Consider the following 19,942-nt stretch of genomic DNA (forward strand, 5'->3'; position numbering starts at 1 on the left):
GGGGCGAAGGAGAACTAACTGGAAAGTGATAGGTGAAGCCACATGGGTGGGAAAGGTAAAGGACTGGAGAAGATGGAATCTGATGGGAGGGAAGAGTGCACCATGGGAGAAAGGGAAGTAGGAGAGGTTCCAGGAGAAGGTCATAGGCAGGTGAGGGGAAGAGGTAAGAGGCCAGAGTGGGGACTAGATGAAGAGAGAAGGGAGAGGGAAAATTGTTAGAGCCTACCTAGACAGATTATGAGGTGAAGCTCCCCCACCTGAGAGTGGCCGCACCATAGCAAAAGAGGCAGCCATGGACCAATATGAGGGAATGGGGGTGGGGATAGGAATTAAAATAGTTGGCCACTGGAAAATTCTGCTTTTGGTGGACAGAGTGGAGGCACCCAATAAAGTGGTCTCCCAGTTTTTAGGTCTCACCAATGTAGAGGAGGCCGCATTGGGAACACCAGGTACAAGACAACCCCAACAGATTTACAGGTGCAGTTTTGCTTCACCTGGAAGGACTCGATCACTAATTTTTATTACTTTACAATTTATAGATTAAATGCTTAATTTAGTCAGTCCAGTTCTTGCTGATGAGTTCATCTACCAGAGGCCACACGAGAGGTTATCATCTGTGAACATGAACAGCAGCAGCAAGTTTCTTAGTGTATTACAGCCAGTGATTTTGTTCCCTCCTCACCCAATAACCAGACCACTGGATCTACCATTCCTTTGCAGAATATGCTTACAAGGGAAGACTATAAAGCTTGATGTCGACTATACTCCTCTCCACAGACACTGCCCGACCTGTTGAGTTCATCCAACATTCTGTGTGTGTTGCTCTGGACTTCCAGCACCTGCAGAATCTCCTGTGTATAAGACTGTGAAGTTCTTGCATTTGGAAAGTACATGAAGTAAGCAAACAGTGAAATATGGAAGATGCTGCCTGATCTTGCAGAGCGGGCAGCCCATCTGCATTTGGTTTCTTCCATGAAGTTGTGTGGTGAACTACATATACCTGTCTGGACACGCCCCCCCCCCCCCCCCGCTGACTGCTCCTGTGGCTCCTCCCACAGACCCCTGTATAAAGGCGATCGAGGCCTGAGCCTGGCCTCTCAGTCGCCAGGATGTAGTATGGTGGTCAACCAATGCTTGTTCCTTCTTCCAGTCAATAAAAGCCGATATCTCGCCTCAGAGAGAGTTATTGATGGTGCATCAATTTTATTGACTGGAAGAAGGAACAAGCAGTGGTTGACCACCATACTATATCCTGGCGACTGAGAGTTCGGGCTCAGGCCTCAATTGCCTTTATACACTCCACGGTAACTATGGACCCTGTACCCGGGGTGACACCGCACACACCGAGTCCTACACAGACTCCTCACGACACTCCTATACTGCGCATCTCGTACGCGTATATACCAGGCGTCTCGCACATGCGAGGGATCACTGACGCCTAGTGAGCTGACACATCTAGTTAGGCCGGAACCAGCACAACCTTCATCTTCGGTGCAAGCACCACCGGCTCCTGTGCAATCACCGCCACCGGCATCTGTGCAATCACAGCCGGTGCTACGTAGATCGCACAACTGATTCGACCACCTGATAGACTTAACCTGTAAATATACTTGTAAGAAACTTCGCCACATGGGGACTCTCTTTTAAAACAAAGGGGCGGTGAATGTGGTGAACTACATATACCTGTCTGGACACACCCCTGCTGACTGCTCCTGTGGCTCCTCCCACAGACCCCGGTATAAAGGCGATCGAGGCCTGAGCCCGGCCTCTCAGTCTCCAGGATGTAGTATGGTGGTCAACCACTGCTTGTTCCTTCTTCCAGTCAATAAAAGCCGATATCTCGCCTTCACGTCTCAGCGAGAGTTATTGATGGTGCATCAAGTTGTGAGACTGGATTGGAAGAAATGCAAGTGAACCAAATGTTTTGCATCCCAGCTGGCAGGAAGGGTCAAAGAAAAGGCAGTAGGTGCTGTGAGAAGAGAAACATGCTTTGTTGGAGATTTGAAGAGTGAGCCAGGAGTTGCAGAGGAAAGGTCCATTCTGTCTGCTGAAGTGGGAGAGGAAGGGAAGATGCACACTGACACCATGGGCATTGATTTAGTATTGAGAGCAAAAGAGAAAGTCATCAGCAATAATGGAGAGAAGCCATGGTTATAAAGGTAGGAAGATGTCATGGAAGTACAGTAGAGAAATGGTCACCATTTGAAGAGATTTGACAGATGTGGAGAAACTGGTTGAACTGAATCCTTTGTAGGAATCAGGCTGGGTGAGAGATGTGGTCAAGAGAGCAGTGGGAATACATGTGCTTGTATCACGTTGTGAATTTCAGAGGATAGTGAACTTAGATTATTGTTTGTGTCTGTGTGTCGAGTGGGTGGAAGGGAGGTGAGGGGCTCCTATTGCCGTTGTTATATTGTGGTTGTGACTTGTGTAGTTCTGAACATTGTGGGCATGCTATGTGGGCACTGGAATGTGTGGCAACACTTGCAAATTGCCCCTCAGTACGTCCTAAAGAACCAGAAGACATAGGAGCAGAATTAGGCCACTTGGTCCATCGAGTCTGCTCTGCCATTCTATCATGGCTGGTTTATTATCCCTTTCAACCCCATTCACCTGCCTTCACCTTCAACCAAGAAGCTATCAACCTCTGCTTTAAATATACTTAAAGACTTGGTCTCCATAGCTGTCCATGACAATAAATTTGCACAGATTCACCACCTTCTGGAAGTAATTCCTTCTCATCACTGTTTTAAGTGGATGTCCCTTTATTCTGAGGTTATGTTCTCTGATCTTAGACTCACCCACTATAGGAAACATCCTCCCCATGTCTACTCTGTCTAGGGCTTTCAGTATTCCATTGGTTGCAGTGAGATTCCCACTCATTCCTCTAAACTCCAGTGAGTATAGGCCCAAAGTCATCAAACGCTCCTTATATGTTAACCCATTAATTCACGGAATTATTCTCATGAACCTCCTCTGAACCTTTTTTTTAGATAAAGGGCCCAAAACTGTTCATAATATTCTGGTCTGACCAATGCCTTTATAAAGTCTCAGCATCCCATCCTTGCTCTTACATTCTTGTACCCTAGAAATGAATGTTAACATTGCATTTGCCTTCCTTATCACTGATTCAAGCTGCAAGTTAATGTTTAGAGAATTCTGCACAAAGCAAAAGTACCCCCAAATCCCTTTGCGCCCTGATTTTAGAATTTTCCCCCATTTAGAGAAGTTTATATACCTTCTACCAAAGTGCATGGCTACAATATATTCCATCTGCCACTTTCTTGCCCATTCTCATAATTTGTCTGTTCTTCTGCAAACACCCTGCTTCCTCAACACCGCCTGCCCCTCCACCTATCTTTTTTTATCTGCAAACTTAACCGCAAAGCAATCAATTCCTTCATAAAACATGAAAGAGGCAGTCCGAATACCAACCACTCTGGAACACCACTAGTCACTGGCAGCCAACCAGAGAAGTCTCCCTTTATTCCCACACTTTGCCCCCTGCCAGTCAGCCAATCTTTTATCCATGATAGTACCTTTCCTGTAATACCATTGGCTCTTATCTTGTTAAACAGTCTCACGTGTGGCACGTTATCAAAGTACTGCTGGAAATCCTAGTAAACAACATCACCGTCTCCTCTTTGTCTATCCAGCCTGTTACTTCCTTCAGGAGTTCCAACAGGTTTGTCAGGCAAGATTTTTCCGTAAGAAAAGCATGCTGACTTTGGGCTATTTTATCGTGCACATCCAAGTATCCCAAAATCTTATCCTTAATAATCAACTCCAACATCATCCCAACCACTGAAGTCAGGCTAACTGGCATATGGTTTCCTTTCTTCTGCCTCCCTCCCTTTTTGAAGAATGGAATGACATTTGCAATTTTCCATTCTTCTGGAACCATTCCAGAAACTAGTGCTTCTTGAAAGGTCATTACTAATGCCGCCACAATTTCTTCAGCCAACTCCTTCAGAACCCTGGGGTGGTCCATCAGGTCCAGGTGACTTGCTACCTTCAGACCTTTTAGCTGTTCAAGCACATTCTCCTCAATAATGACTACTCTGGCATTCTGCTAATGTCTACCACGCAAAGTATGAATTGTGTTCTTCCACCTTTTCTTGGTCCTCCATTACTACCTCTCCGGAGTAATTTTGAAGTGGTCCAATGTTCACTCTTGTCTCTTTTACTCTTTATATATCCAAAAAAAGCTTTAGGTATCCTCTTTTATATTATTGGCTAGCTTATTTTCATGTTTCATCTTTTTGCTCTTTTTTTAGTTGCCTTCTGATGGCTTTTAAAAGCTTCCCAATCCTCTACTTTCCAACTGATTTTTGCTATATTATATGCCCTGTCTTTTGTTTTTATGTTGTCTTTGTCTTCCTTTGTCAGCCATAGTTGCCTCATCCTCTTGTTTAGAAAACTTTTTTTGATCTTTGGGATGAATCTGCTACACCTTCTGAATTGCCCCTAGGAACTCCCAGCTGCGGCTGTTCTGCCATCATCCCTGCTAGTGTTCCCTTCCAGTGCTTGGGTTGTGTTGGTTGTTAATGCAAACAACGTATTTCACTTTTTTTAGGTTCAAATTATTCCTCCCGATTTTTATTTACTGTGTATTTTCCCAGATGTAAGGCTTTATTGGACAAGTCGGTGATGTTTTCCATTCTGGGTTTATAACTCATGCAGTCCCCAAATAGATTCTTCATTTCCCTGCAGAGTATTCTGATCATCTGTCCTGTTCCATACTGAGTTTGTAGAATGTGATTTGGAAGGTATAACTGATCTCAGTGGCCTGTGTGTTACAGATAAGTCTGAGGATGATGCGGATCGTGAGGCGCAGTTGCTGGAGCGAAGATTGACTCTAACAGAAGAGAGGAATGCAGTCATGGTCCCAACAGCTGGGAGTGGAATCCCAGGCTCCCCGGCAAAATGGTTTGTCCCAGAAACATTTTCAAATAATTTTGTTTATTTGAAAGTTAACTTCCAAGTATTGGCTTGACGTTGTTCTCTTGAGTTCCATTGAATATAAAGTCATGAGGTAACTGGAACAATTAGCTAAATGTGTACTAATAACAGCAGAGAATGCTGGCTAGCTTCCATGTGACAGGTGTTTCAGATTTGTTCTGATGAAGAGTTATTAGCTGAAAACCTTTTCCCTTTTTCCTCTTTCTCCAATCAGTTGTATTTGCTTAGCTGTTGTAAGCGGAGGATTAACTTTTCAATGTTGCAAATTTTATGTTTTAAAATGTCCTGACTTGTTTCTTTGAAAAAAAATTTGGATAATTAACATTTTTCTTAAAACTTATAAATAATTAGTTATGGGTCAAATTTACTTTCCTCACATTGAACCTTGAAGCTAGATGCTTAAGAACATAGGACATTACGCCACAGTTCAGTCTCTTAGCCCCACAATGTTGTGCCAACCTTTTAACTTACTCCAAGATCAAGCTAACCCTTGCATCCTTACATAACTCTCCATTTTTCGGTTATCCCTGTGTCTATCTAAGGGTCTATTAAATCTCTAATGTATCTTCCTCTGTCACTACCCCTCCACACACCTAGCCCTTCGTGTGAAGAAAAAAACCGACATCTGACAGCACCGCCGCATACTTTCCTTCATTCACCGTAAAATTATCCCCCCCCCCCCCCCCCCCCCCATATTCACCATTTCCACCCTGGGAAATGTCTCTGACTATCCATTCAATCTGTGCCTCTTACCATCTTGTACGTCTCAATCAAGTCATCTTTCACCCTCCTTCTCTCCAAAGAGAGAAGCTGGAGCTCACTCTACCTTTCCTCATAAGACATGCTCTCTAATCCAGGCAGCATCCTGCTAAATCTCCTCTTCACCCCCTCTAAAGCTTCTGCATCCTTCCTATGAGGAGGTGACCAGAACTGAACAGAATACTCCAAATATGGTTTTACCAGGTTCATTAAGGTTGTTATAGCTGGTGGGGGGGTTAGTGAGGATAAGCTTCCACTTCCCATTGAATGATCCTGATGACATACATCTCAAATAGCCCTGACAGCTAACTCCAGCTGCTGGCCTTCACATGAGATTTAGCTACTGACAGGAGAAGGGGTAAAGGCAGGTTATTGGTCCTTTAAAACCAGTCACTCTGGGCAGCCATGGTTGGCAGCTCATCCAGGAGAAGGAAAATTCTGATATCCAGCCTCTGTTACCCACTCATGGGAAGGCTTCAGGAGTTAAAACCCCAGGGAAAAATCTGGAGCTGGAGTCACTAAAGCAGTTCTACATTGAGTTCAGTGCTGACCGGCGATCCCTATGATGCTGCTGGTGCCAGACTGTATTGGTTTCTGCCATTCCTCGGCTGTGAGCAGATAGGGAGCCTGCTACATGGGAAACAGCTCCATATCGTATTGGCTTGGCTTGTGTATCGACTGAGGGCGCTGCACCAGCAACGTGGGATGCAACATCCATGGTTGACTCTGACCAATGGAGGGCCTCGAATAGGTCTAATCAGGACTTTATAGAGCTGCGTCGTTATCTTGCAGTTTTTGAACTCAATCCCCTGACTAATAAAGGGCAACACCTTGTTCACTTTCTTAACAGCCCTTTAAAGAAATCGTTAATTACTTCTGTATTTCTGTGAAAATTACTGCATTTAATGTTGATGTGCCTTTTGTTGTAGGAGCCCGGCTACTGGAATGGAAACACATGTTCCTGTTATTTTTCTTGATTTAAACAGTAAGTTCTTGCCACCGACACATAAAACAAGAGAAATTAATAAAAAAACTGGTAGCTTGCATCAAGTCAGTGAGCACTCTTAAATTTTTTTTGGCAAGTACTCTGTGCTTTTATGGGCAAATGTGTAGAACTTGCTGGAATTAATGAGTTGGGGACATTAATTTTCATTTTTCTAGATTCCAGTCACTGTTTATATGCTGCTTTAGGCATGGTAATTTAAGAATGGGCTCTGGAGATTAGATTGGTTCCAAACTATGGGGAAATTTTGAAAATTCCAAGTTCTTACTCCAGTCCTTAGTTTGTTTCCATGAACTACTGGAAAAGTGCTTAAAGTTTTCCTCAGGCTTGTGCCAGGGGGAATTTCAATCCACACTTTAGACTTTTTTTCCCTACTTGAGGCATTTCCAGAATTAATATTTCCTGAGCTAATTTCTCCCTTCACCCACAGGGCAGGGGTGCATTAAGCTTTCTTCTTGGTCTCAAATGCCATTTGCTCTAAGTCAGCTTCTTCATTTTTAAATGAGTGGGAAGAAGACAGAGTAATAGTACAGGATGGGCCCCTCAACCCAACTCACCCTTGCCAAATAATTATCTGGTCCCATTTGTCTATCATTGGCCCATATCCCTCTATTTTTCCTATCCATATACATGTCTTTTAAGTATTGTAATTGCATGAGCCTCAAGCAACTTGTTCTGTATTTTCACCAGATTCTGCGTGAACAAATTGCCTCCTAAGTTCCTTTTGAATTTTTCCACTCTCACCTTAGATCTGTGTCCTCTAGTTCTTGATTCCCTTACTCTGGGGGATATATTCTATGATCATTCTCCCTTTCTCTGCTGTATATAATTTTACATGCTTTTCTAAGGCATTGGAAAGCTGTCTTCTGGAAAGTGCTACAGGGCTGTGAAAACAACAATTGCACACCATCTTAAAAGTTTTTCCACTGGGCAGTTAATCTGATCAGCCATTCTATTCATTCCCCCCCCACCCCCCATCAAATATATCAGTCACTGTAAACACTGTAACCCCCATTCTATAATGCTGTTTACATTGCAAGTACATGCTGGTATTTATGCACATTTTTATTTCATATTCAATTAACCTCTAATTCTATTTTAATATAATTCTTTATTCTTCATTGTTGAATGTTTTTTGTTGTATGTTGCGCCAACACACTGCAGCAAATCCCTAATACACATAAAAGTATATGGTGAATAAAATAGATCCGTGATCAAGCCAGTGCCCAAGTCCTTTAGTGTGTAAGCTGGTAGACTAGTTCTGAATTCTGGACAAGAAAGAGGAGTGGAATTAATTGAGGAATGATGGAGTTATCAATATAAAAGGCAAACATTGTTCCTCATAGACGTTGTGCTTCTAACTTAGCTATTGATTATTTGTGCTGTATCTCTGTTTCTCTCTGCTCTTTCTCATACCCACATTTAGCAAATGACTTCAGCTCCCAGGAAGATCTTGACGGACCGGAACCTGGTGGTCTGGATGCCAGCCTTGTAGATGAAGATGTCGATGAAATTTTAGAACTGCAAATTGCAAAGCATCATGATACAGAGGTGATGTAACTTTATAGCACCTTTAAAATGCTGCACCTTTTGTGTTCATCATGTAACCTTGTGATCTGAAATTGAAGTGCTTCTCAAAACGTGGAAGAAACTTAGGCTGCAGGAAGTAAAAGGCAGGAAACTTGAGGGATTAGGGAACGTCGGAGGAGAATCATGAAATTGACATCAAGAGTTGGAATCAAAAGGGAACAGGAATCATCTAGTTTTGTGATGTGTAGAACCAAGTTTTGGTTTTATTTCAGAAAAAGAATTTTATGACAGTTGGAGGCCTTTCATTGTTATGGATCATAGATAAATAGATACTTTATTGATCCCAGAGGAAATTACAGTGTAGCATTACAAGTGCAGAGATATATAAATATACAAATATTAGAAGAGAAGTAAGAAAGAATAAAAAATAAGTTACCACAAACAGTCTATCAGGAGGGTGTTGTCATCACTTCCCCGGCTATAGGTGGACTCATTATAGAGCCTAATGACCAAGGGTAATAATAACCTCGTATAGCGCTCTTTGGAGCAGCGCAGTTGTCTTAGTCTTTTACTAAATGTGCTCCTCTGGCCAGCCAAGGTGGCATGCAGAGGGTGAGAAACACTGTCCAGAATTGCCAGGGTTTTCCGTAGGGTCCTTTGTTCTACCACAGCCTGCAGTGTGCCCAGTTTGACTCCTATGTTTACAGAGATTTTTAATCTTTCCCTCTCCCAGTTTAGAGTGCCCTCCTGCTTCAAATTATCCACCATTGTCCCTGTACCAAAAAAGACCAAGGTAACATGCCTGAACAACTGGCCTCCTGTTGCATTCACCTCAATAAAAAGCAAATGCTTTGAGAGGCTGGTCAAGGATTACATCTGCAGCTTGCTGCCACCCACACTGGACCCCCTACAATCCATCTATCGACACAACCAGTCGACAAACGATACAACAGCCACTGCTCTGCATTCTGTCCTTACACATCTGGAGAAGAAGGATGGTTATGTGAGAATGCTGTTCTTGGACTACAGCTCAGCATTCAATACCGTAGTTCCATCCAGGCTCAACAGGAAGCTCAGAGACCTCAGTCTTGACCCTGCCTTGTGCAGCTGGATCCTGGACTTCCTGTCAGATCACCGCAGGTTGTAAGAGTGGGCTCCCTCACCTCTACCCCTCTGACTCTCAATACAAGAGCCCCTCAGGGCTGTGTACTGAATTTCCTCCTTTAATCCCTGTACACCCATAACTGTATCGCTACCCACAGCTCCAATCTTCTAATTAAATTTGCCGATGACGCTACATTGATTGGCCTTATCTCAAACATTAACAAGGTAGCCTACAGGGAAGAAGTCACCTCTCTGTCACAGTGGTGTCAAGAAAACAACCTCTCCCTCAATGTCACAAAAACAAAGGAGCTGGTTGTGGATTACAGGAGGAATGGAGACAGGCTAACCCCTATTGACATCAATGGATCTGGGGTTGAGAGGGTAAACAGCTTTGAGTTCCTCAGCATCCACATCACCGAGGACCTCACGTGGTCTGTGCACACCAGCTGTGTGGTGAAAAAGGCACAACTCTTTCACCTCAGATGGTTGAGGACGTTTGGTATGGGCCCCCAAATCCTAAGAACTTTCTACAGGGGCACAATTGAGAGCATCCTGACTGGCTTCATCACTGCCTGGTATAGGAACTGTACCTCCCTTAATCGTAGGATTCTGTAGAGAGTGGTGCGGACAGCCCAGCACATCTGTAGTTGTGAACTTCCCATGATTCAGGATTTTTACAAGGACAGGTGTGTAAAAAGGGCCCATAGGATCACTGGGGACTCAAGCCATCCCAAACACAATCTATTCTAGCTTCTACCATCCGGGAAATGGTACCACAACATAAAAGCCAGGACCAACAGGCTCCGGGGACAGCTTCTTCCACCAGGCCATCAGACTGATGAACTCGTGCTGATTTGAGTGTACTCTTTATTACACTGACTGTTCTATTTATTATAAATTACTATGATTGCACTTTGCACATTTAGGTGGAGTTGTAATGTAAAGATTTTTGCTCCCATGAATGTGAAGGATGTAAGAAATAGTCAATTTAATTCAATAACAGTGCCAGCCTTTTAATAAGCTCAATAATCAGCTTATTGAGCCTGTTGGCATCACTCATCTTGATGCCATTGCCCCAGCACACCACTGCATAAAAGATTGTACATGTCCATATAAAAATAATTACAAAACCAATCACAGAGTCTAATTTTTTCTTTTAAATTGTAAGCATGCAGAAGAATAGAATTAATAGAATTGGGATTGGGTTTCCTTTATCCATTCCTTACTTACACCCAAACGATAATATGCTATGTTCGGCACTGCTGTCCAGCTGAATCAGGAGCGGGTTATCACTGGTGTATGTCGTGAAATTTTTTTTGCAGCAGGGGTATAGTGCAATACACACCAAAAAAAATACTACAAATTAATATATGTATTACAAATGTTGCTGTATAAATTACATATATATGTAGTATTGCACACTACAGCTGTTACCACACACACACACACACACACACACACACACACACACACACACACACACACACACACACACACACACACACACACACACACACACACACACACACACACACACACACACACACACACACACCACACCCACACCCACACCCACACCCACACCCACACCCACACCCACACCCACCACCACCACCACCACCACCACCCCCCCATCAAATGTGTGCCTGGGAGGTTCGTGCTCATGATGAAGCTGGCTGAGTTTGCAACCCACAACAGCTTTTTCTAGTTCTGTGCAGTGGCCCTTCCATACCAGTCAGTTTAGAATGCTCGCCACAGTACATCTGTAGAAATCTGTAAGAGTCTTTGATATACCAAGTCTTCTCAAACTCATAATGAAATATAGCCACTGTTGTGCCATCTTTGTAACTCTATATAAGTATGTTGAATCTTGGAGATGTTATCACCCAGAAACTTAAAGCTGCTTGCCCTTTCCACTGCTGACCCTTCGATGAGGACCAGAGAGTGTTCCCTCGACTTCTCCTTCCTGAAATCCACAATCAATTCCTTGTTCTTATGTTGTTGTAGAACCACTCAACCAGTTGATCTACCTCACTCCTGTACACTGTGATATTATTCCTTGTTTAATGCACAGGAAGGCTTATTGTATGTATTTGGTTTGCTTATTAATATTTTGAGTTATTTGTGGTAAGTATAAACAGAAAATGAGAGAAAACTCTTTGTTGGAACTCTAACCTGAAACATTAATTCTTTCACTTTCCACTGATGCTGTATTTTCAGGATTGTCCATTTTTAACTCCGATTCCCAGCATCTGCAGTGTTCCCTCTTGCGCGTGGTAAATACTGCTTATTTTTGTTTTGGAATTGCTGCCAATAGGTGAAAGCAGAGGCTTCGTGGGACTCCAATGTCCATGACTGTGCGTCACTGAGCAAAGGAACACCAGCTGATGAGCGTGTTTTCCTCATCGTGAAGGCGGCGGTGAAGCTGAGTCATCCTGCCGACATGCAGCTGGTGCTGCGTAAGCGCATCTGTGTGAACGTCTACAGCCGGCAGGTACAGTCAAGTCAACGGGTCATGATAACATTGTAGCAACACACGCACAGTACTGGAGGAACTCAGCTGGCCAGGGAGTGTCTACAGAAAAGAGTGCACTCAACATTTTCATAAGACACAGGAGCAAATTAGGCCATTCAGTCCATCGAGTCTGGTCCACAGTTCTGTCTTGGCTGATCCCAGATCCCATTCAGCCCCATACATCTGCCTTCTCGCCATGGCCTTTGATACCCTGACTGATCAGGAAGCTATCAACTTCCGCCGTAAATATACCCGCAGACTTGGCCTCCATCGTAGTTTGTGGCAGAACATTTCACAGAATCACTACTTTCTGGCTAAAAAGAATTCCTCCTTACCTCTGTTCTAAAGGGTTGCCCCTCGGTTTTGAGGCTGTGCCCTCTAGTTCTGGATGCCCCACCATAGAAAACATCCTGTCTACATCCACTCTATCTAGTCCTTTCAAGATTCAGTAGGTTACAATGAGATCCCCCAGCATTCTTCTAAATCCCAGTGAGTACAGGCTAAAACTACCAAACCCTCCTTGTATGTTAACCCCTTCATTCCCAGAATCATCCTCATGAACCTCCTCTGGACTCTTTAATGACAACGTATCCTTTCTGAGATATGGGGCCCAAAACTGTTGAACATATTCCAAGTGTGGCCTGACTATGTCTTATAAAGCTTTAGCATTATCTCCTTGCCCTTGAAATAAATGCGGGCTTTGTGTTTGCCTTCTTTACCATAGACACAACTTTCTGGGAGTCTTGCACAAGGACTCCAAAGTTCTTCTGCACCTCTGATGTTTGAACCTTCTCCCCTTTTAAATAATAGTCCACACTTTTGTTCCTTTTCCCAAATGCATGATCATTTCCCAACACTATATTCCGCCTGCTTTTTTTTAACCCATTCTTCAAATTTGTCTAAGTCCTGCTGCAATCACATTGCTTCCTCAGCACTGCCTACCCCTCAATGTATTTTTATATCTTTGGCAAACTTTGCCACAAAGCTGTCAATTCCATTATCTAAATCATTGATGAACAATATGAAATGTAGTGGTCCCAATACCGACCCCCGAGGAACACCACCAGTCACCGACAGCCAAACAGAAAAGGTCCCCTTTATTCCCACTCGCTGCTTCCTGCCTGTCAGCCATTCCTCTGTCCGTGCTGGTATAGTTCCTGTAACGTCATACAATGTTATCTTGTTAAGCAGACTCGTGTGGCATCTTATCAAGTGACTTCTGAAAATCCAAGTAAATGACATCCACTGCCTCTCCTTTGTCCACCCTGCTTGTGACTTCCTCAAAGAACTCTAACAGATTTCTCAGGGAAGATTTTCCTTCACAGAAACCATGCTGATTTTGACTTAACATTATTCTCCAAGTACCCTGAAACCTTAATAATAGACTCCAACATTTTCCCAGCCACTGAGGTTAGGCTAACTGGCCTATAATTTTCTTTCTGTTGCCTTTCTCCCTTCTTAAAGAGAGGAGTGGCATTTGCAATCTTCCAGTCCTCTGGAACTATGCCAGAATCAAGTGATTCTTGAAAGATCATGAAGTCCTGATGAAGAGTCTTGGCCGAAAAGTCGACTGTACTCTTCCATCGATGCTGCCTGGCCTGCTGAGTTCCTCCAGCATTTTGTGGGTGTTGCTTTGATTTCCAGCATCTGCACATTTTCTCTTTCCATGATAAAATTGTACTTCATTTTACTTGGTGAATTCAGTGGTGTGCTGGCTAATTTCCTATTGTGGGAGAGTCTAGGACTGGAGGACATAGCCTCAGAATACAAGGATGTCCTTTTAAACTGGGGGTTCCCAACCTGGGATCCATAGATCTCTCAGTTAATGGTAGGGGTCAGTGGCATAAAAAAGATTAGGAACCCGCTTTAGACAGAGGTGAGGATGTTTTTTTTTGTCTGATGTTAGTGAATCAGTGGAATTCTTTGCCACAGATGGCTGTGAAGGCCAAGTTATTTGTTATATTTAAGGCAGAGTTTGTGAAATTCTTGATTGTGGTGTCAAATATTGTGGGGAGAAGACAGAAGAATAGGGTGAGAGGGATAATAAATCGGCCATTATAGAATGGTAGAACAGGCTTAATGGCCTGAGTGCCTTAAATTCAGATCTCATCTCTTAAGGTCGAATTTAAATTTAAAAAAATTAAGACTGATTTCTCTAGTGGCTGTATTTCCTAGTATGAATTACTCTTGGTTAAGGGATTGGAAAAGTCTGCCATAAATTCTCCTGATTGATGGCTAGTGGCCATGTTGGAAAGTCTGCTGGCGGATATTAATTTGAGTATATTGAGGGTTTAATCTGTAACTTTGTTAGCTTTTTTATTTAATTTTTTAAAATTTAATTTTGGATTTAGTTTATTCTTTATAATTATTGAAAGTTGTTGATTTTTGTTGCATGTTGTGCAATGGCCAACGCACCACAGCAAATTCCTAATACACGTAAATAGAGTTGTTAAAATAATACATGGAAAATAAGGTTGATCCTCGATGACCAACACACAGAGGTGCTGGAGTAGCTCAGTGGGTCAGGTAGCACCAAATCAAGGAGATAGACAGTTAATGCTTCAGCTCAAAGCCCTTCATCAGCTCTAGATTAATCAGGTGTCCTGAAGAAGGATCTTGACCTGAAACGTCAGATGTCCACTTCCCTCTATAAAGGTTGTATGATGTGCTGAATTCCTCCAGCTATCTGAATGTTACTCCAGATTTCCAACATCTGCAGTCTCCTGTGTCTGCACTAATTCATGACCTGGTTCTGTTGGTCCTAATGAGAAAAGTATCAGGAAACTTGTTGAAACTTTGTGCTGGGAAGTTGTACGGTTCTGTATGTTTAAGCATTACAGACTCCATCTGAGGACTTTGGATCAATCAAACATTGTAAAATCTGGAGTAGTTTCATACACTCCATAATCAGGCAAATGATAATCCTAGTTCAATAGATTTCATTTGGTGTTTCAGTTATGGTGATGGGTTCTGCTGGAGTGGTACATGGCTAATCCAGAGCACTGGGAGCGTAGCATTGGGGTAATTTGCCCCTTAACCTTGATCTGGTAGGCTGGTGTGCGATGTACTGACATGCCACTTATACCAAGAAATATCATTACAGGGTTTTGCACAAAATTTCCTGAGAAGAATGTCCCACAGAAGTACACTGAATGCATGTGGAGTGACCTTTGAGATTGTCTCCAATATCCCAGAGGTATTTAAACATTGTGTTTCTGATGATATTTCCTGAACTAGTTTTAATGCTCTTTGTATTAATTGACTTTTACTAATTTACTAATATTAATACTGTACTGATTTTCTATCTGGAATGACTTGATAACCTAGCAGCTAGCCCAACACTTTACAGTGTAAGCTGTAAGATCGGGTTTCAGTTTGCCCACTCTCTGCAGGCGTGTGTTGTGTCCTTGTGGGTTTCCTCCAGGTGCTTCAGTTCCCTCCCACATTCCAGAGACGGGTTAGGATTTGGAAGCTGTGGGCAAGCCCATGTTGGCACTGCCCAGCACAATCCTCACTGTACAAAATGAAGCACTTTGCTGTATGTTTGATGTACATGTGACGAAAAAAGCTAATCTTAAAATAAAGTCCATGGTAATCATTGAAAGGGGGTCTTTGGGAAGGCTGATTTAACGCAAGTGAATTTAACCTGTATATTTACTAAGTAAACCGGCGGCTGCCTGTGAGGTATGTGACGATCATTTACTCTGGAAGTCAAGCGGGGAAATTCGAAGCCCATCTTGGCTCCATCTCGAATCTCCATCTTGGCTCTTATCCCTGCAAGTGGAGGAAGAGCCTCACCTCCCTCACCTTCGTTCAGAGCCCTGAACAGTCCTTCCTGGTGAGGCAACACTTCACCTGCAAGTCTGTCACAGTCACCTGCTGCCTCTGGTGCAGCCTCATCTACATCAGTGAGACCCATGTAGATTGGGCATCCGCTCTGTCTGTAACGAGCAGAATTTTTTGGTGACCAACCATTTTAATTCCAATCCCCATTCCCTTCCTATTCTGCCATGTCATTACATGGCATTCTGTGCTGCCACAATGAGGCCACTGGCAGGTTGGAGGAGCAACACCTCATAGTCCGTCCGGCAAGCCTCCAACCTGATTGCATGAACATTGATTTCTCTAACTTCCCCTTTTCCCCCTTCTCTCGTCCATTCCCCACTCTGGCTCTTCTCACATGCCTATCACCTCTCCCTGATGCCGCTCCTCCTTCCCAATTGTTGATGACCCCTCTTATCGAACTACTTTGAACAACTTTCTGTTAGATTTCTTCATTTTTGCGAGTCTATGAAAAATATTTATTCCTTCTGGCCTCTTCAGGAAGTTAAAGTCTGATGTTACTGCTGGTGGTGGTGTCCATCATGTCCAATGATAACTGGAAACCTGTATGGGAGAGTTTTTAAAGTGGAAAAAGCCGGGGTGCTGGGGCAGTTCCTATCCAGTGGTGCAAACAAGTGTGTCATACTGGGGTGTTCTTTGGATGACCATGAGGTCTTCTGTGCCTTGTCAGGCCTTTCTCGCTCTAATGTGCAGGATGTTACATAACCGCCTTCCTGGCCATTGGATCTCACTGTAGTCTCATTCGCCCAGTCTGCTGGAGCTGACTCTCACGCTAGGACAGGTGCACGTCCCTATCTCACCATTGTATGAGGCCATCAGCTACCTTGCATGATTTAGCTCACCTGTCAAAGCGGTGTACCGGGGTGTGGCTACTGTCACATGCTGACAGCTACTTGGAGCCACAGGTGAGAGCTGAGTGTTCAGTGGGGACCAAAGGTGAGTGATCTGCCTCTGAATGGACATAACAAGCCCCTTCATTAGAGGTACTACCCCATCATAGACATACCATACTCCCCCGATGAACCTGGTATCAATTCATTAAATGTCCTCCAAACCTTCGTATCTTCTGACTTCCCCATTGTATTCCAGCTGTGGGAGGACTAGGAAGTATTCTGTAAAGCTTTAGTATACCTCTTAATGCTTTCCAAGATGAACTAATCCTTACTGTTTCAGGATGCTCAGGCATCTGAAGACCGTGAAACCCTGGCACGGATGGCAGCAGAACTGGAAAATGCGGAGTCTGCTGAGAAGGAAGCCTACATTGAGAAATACCTGCGCAGTGTACTGGCGGTAGAGAACATTCTTACACTGGACCGCCTACGCCAGGTGAATGTCAATGATAATGTCTGAAACACTTTAAACTGCTGTTCGTGACTTCTTCTGTTGTTGTTTCTACTTCAGCATTTTCATGATGTGTGCAGGTAAGGAAGGTTAGAATCCAAACCAGATTTAGCATTAAGACAAACAAGGTATTAAATATTTTACTTGCAATTTTGTGTCATTAGAAAGCAGTTCTGTAAAAATAGATGAACTACATTTTCATTAGGTTTAATTGTTTGTTGGTAATTTTTTTAGTATTTATTTTTATCAATATGCATTTCTGCAATCCTGAAATTTAAGGGTGTGCAGCAATAATAATAATTAATATTTTCAAGTTTAACTGGCAGGTAATCACCCATTTCATCAGATTCTGCCTTTGCTAGAGTCTGCAACTCCCAAATCAGCCTCGTCAGCCACCTCAAAAGTCCATGATAGAGCAGAAGCAACAGTTCTTCAATCCTATAGAACTATCTGAGAAAGGAGCACAAAGGTAGTACAGACAACCCTGATGAAGGGTCTCAGCCCAAAATGTCAGCTGTTTATTCCCCTCCATAGATGCTGCCAGATCTATTGAGTTCTTCCAGCATTTTGTCTGTGTGGCTCAAGTTTTCCAGTGTCTCTTGCGTATCTGTGAATCCATCCATTATGGCCTTTTGTGTTACAGAAATTCATCCTTCCAATATTCACAAATCACCTTCAAAAATTTGAGATGTAGAATATGACCTTCTCCCACAAAATTGGTGTGAAAAGGAAATAAATCAACAGGAAATTTGGTAGGTGATGACCTGGCCTGACAGGAAATTGCAACACAGACCAATTTCTAGGAACACAAATACGAGGGACTTCTGTAAGGTTTATGTTTTGGCTCAAAGACCGGTGGAAGGATTTCACTGGAGGTATAAAGAAACTGCTTGATAAGCAGTTAAAAGAATAATTAAAAGTGATGTTTAATGTTAAATCTGTTTCATGAGTTTGAGCTGAGCAGAGATTAAATTAGAAGTGAACCTGATTGCGCATCGGTGCAGTTGTTGATTTAAAAGAAAATATCTGGAGTGTATAAACTTTATTTTCTGCAAATTGTTTTTGTTTATTTTTAAATGCTCTAAACTTTTAGCTTCCACAGCAGAGCACTATTATTTAAAGGGACACAAACCAGACTGAACAGGAAGGCCTATTGTCTCTGCCTACTCCTGCCCCACTGAATTCACATCCTCAAACAGCTATTCCAGTTTTCCTTTTGGTTCTGTCCCATCCCTTCCCTTTCCACCTGCATCAGTAACACTTCTCATGCTCTCAATCTGCTCAGTAACTCGGTCGCCTGATTTTCACCATGGATGCTTAGTCCTTTTGCACCTCTATCCCTCACCAACATCTCCTCCATATCCCAAGCATCCACGGTCACCCCATCTTCCCACCGCCTTTACAGTGATAGAGTTCCTCTTGTCCTTAACTACCACTGCTCGAGCCTCCATGTGCAACACATCCTCCTCCACAACTTCCCCCATCACCAAAGGGATCCTTCTACTAAATGTATCTTTACCTCCAGCTCCACCCCCTCCACTTTCTGCAGGAATTGCTCCCACTGCAATTCACTTGTCCGTTCATTCCTCCCCATTAATCTCCCTGGAAGCAGCCTAAGTGCTACACCTGCCCGTTTGCCTCCATTCAGGGCTCCAAAGAGTCCTTTTAAGTGAGGCAACACGTCACCTGCAAATCTGCTAGGGTCATCCATTGTGTCTGGTACACCTGATGTGGCCTCATTTACTTTGGCGAGATTGGTCATAAATTGGGGGATCGTTTCGTTGCACAGCTCCGCACCATCCGCCAAACTTTCTAATTCTGTTTCCCATTCCCTTTCCGACATGTTGGTCCATGGCCACCTCTTGTGCCAAGATAAGTCACTCTCAGTGTTGAGGAGCAACACCTTTATTCCGCCCGGGGTTGCTTCCAACCTGATAGTATGAATTCAATTTCTCCTTCAGGTGAAAATGTTTTCCCTCCCCCCCCCCCCCCACATCCCTCTTCTTCTATTCCCCACTCTGACCTTTTACCCCTTCTCACCTGCTTATCGCCTTCTTCCGGGTCTTCTCTTCTGTGTTCAAGTGTTCACCAAATGACTTTCATCTCCAATCCCATTAAAGGCACTAACTACACACACAAAATGCTGGTGGAACACAGCACTGTTGACGTTTCGGGCAGAGACCTTGCTTCTCCCTATAGATGCTGCCTGGCCTGCTGTGTTCCACCAGCATTTTTTGTGTGTTGTTTGAATTTCCAGCATCTGCAGATTTCCTGGTGTTTGCTCTTTAAAGGCACTAACTTCTGTTTTTATTGGAGTCATTGTTTGGATTGTCCACCTACTTATTAATTTGTCAGCATTCTACATTTGTACATTAGTTTGTCCTTTTGCAAGTTACTCTTCTGGTAATTTCTTCCATTTCCTATTCTGGCTCCCCTCTTACCCCTTCTCTTCCACTCTCCTGCCCATCACCTTCCCCCCTAGTGCCCCTCCTCCTTCCCTTTCTCCCATGGTCCACTTGCCTCTCCTATCAGATTTCTCCTTCTTCAGCCCTTTAATTATCACCTCCCAGCGTCTTACTTTATCTTCACGCCCCCGCCCACCCTTCTTCCCCAACACTTGACTTCACCAGCTTGTACCCTTCCCCTTCCCCCATCTCTTTTTTCCCTCCTCCTTTCATTCCAGTGCTTACGAACAGTCTCAGCCCAAAACATCAACTGTTTATTCCTCTCTGTAGATGTTGCCTGACTTGCTGAGTTCCTTCAGTATGTTGTATGTGTAAATCTGGATTTCCAACATCTGCAAAACCTCTTAGGTTATTCTTATCCTGATTAAGCTAGAAAAAGGAAAAAGAAGGATCTATTTTTGCAAGGGCATCAAAACTGCC

General features: G+C 43.4%; 1 protein-coding gene across 1 annotated transcript; it reads left to right on the plus strand.

Annotated features, from left to right (window-relative positions):
• The first annotated feature begins 797 nt into the window (after positions 1–797).
• LOC132388239 (kinesin-like protein KIF13B) lies at positions 798–17,081 on the plus strand. The gene is made up of 7 exons (XM_059960581.1): positions 798–896; positions 4,803–4,929; positions 6,651–6,706; positions 8,151–8,275; positions 11,676–11,852; positions 14,977–15,069; positions 16,890–17,081. Exons 2-7 carry the CDS (start codon positions 4,883–4,885, stop codon positions 17,064–17,066), a joined length of 675 nt encoding a protein of 224 aa, XP_059816564.1. The 5' UTR covers positions 798–896; positions 4,803–4,882; the 3' UTR covers positions 17,067–17,081.
• Positions 17,082–19,942: the final 2,861 nt, after the last annotated feature.

Source organism: Hypanus sabinus, unplaced genomic scaffold, assembly GCF_030144855.1.
Source record: "Hypanus sabinus isolate sHypSab1 unplaced genomic scaffold, sHypSab1.hap1 scaffold_2819, whole genome shotgun sequence".
Lineage (NCBI taxonomy): Eukaryota > Metazoa > Chordata > Chondrichthyes > Myliobatiformes > Dasyatidae > Hypanus > Hypanus sabinus.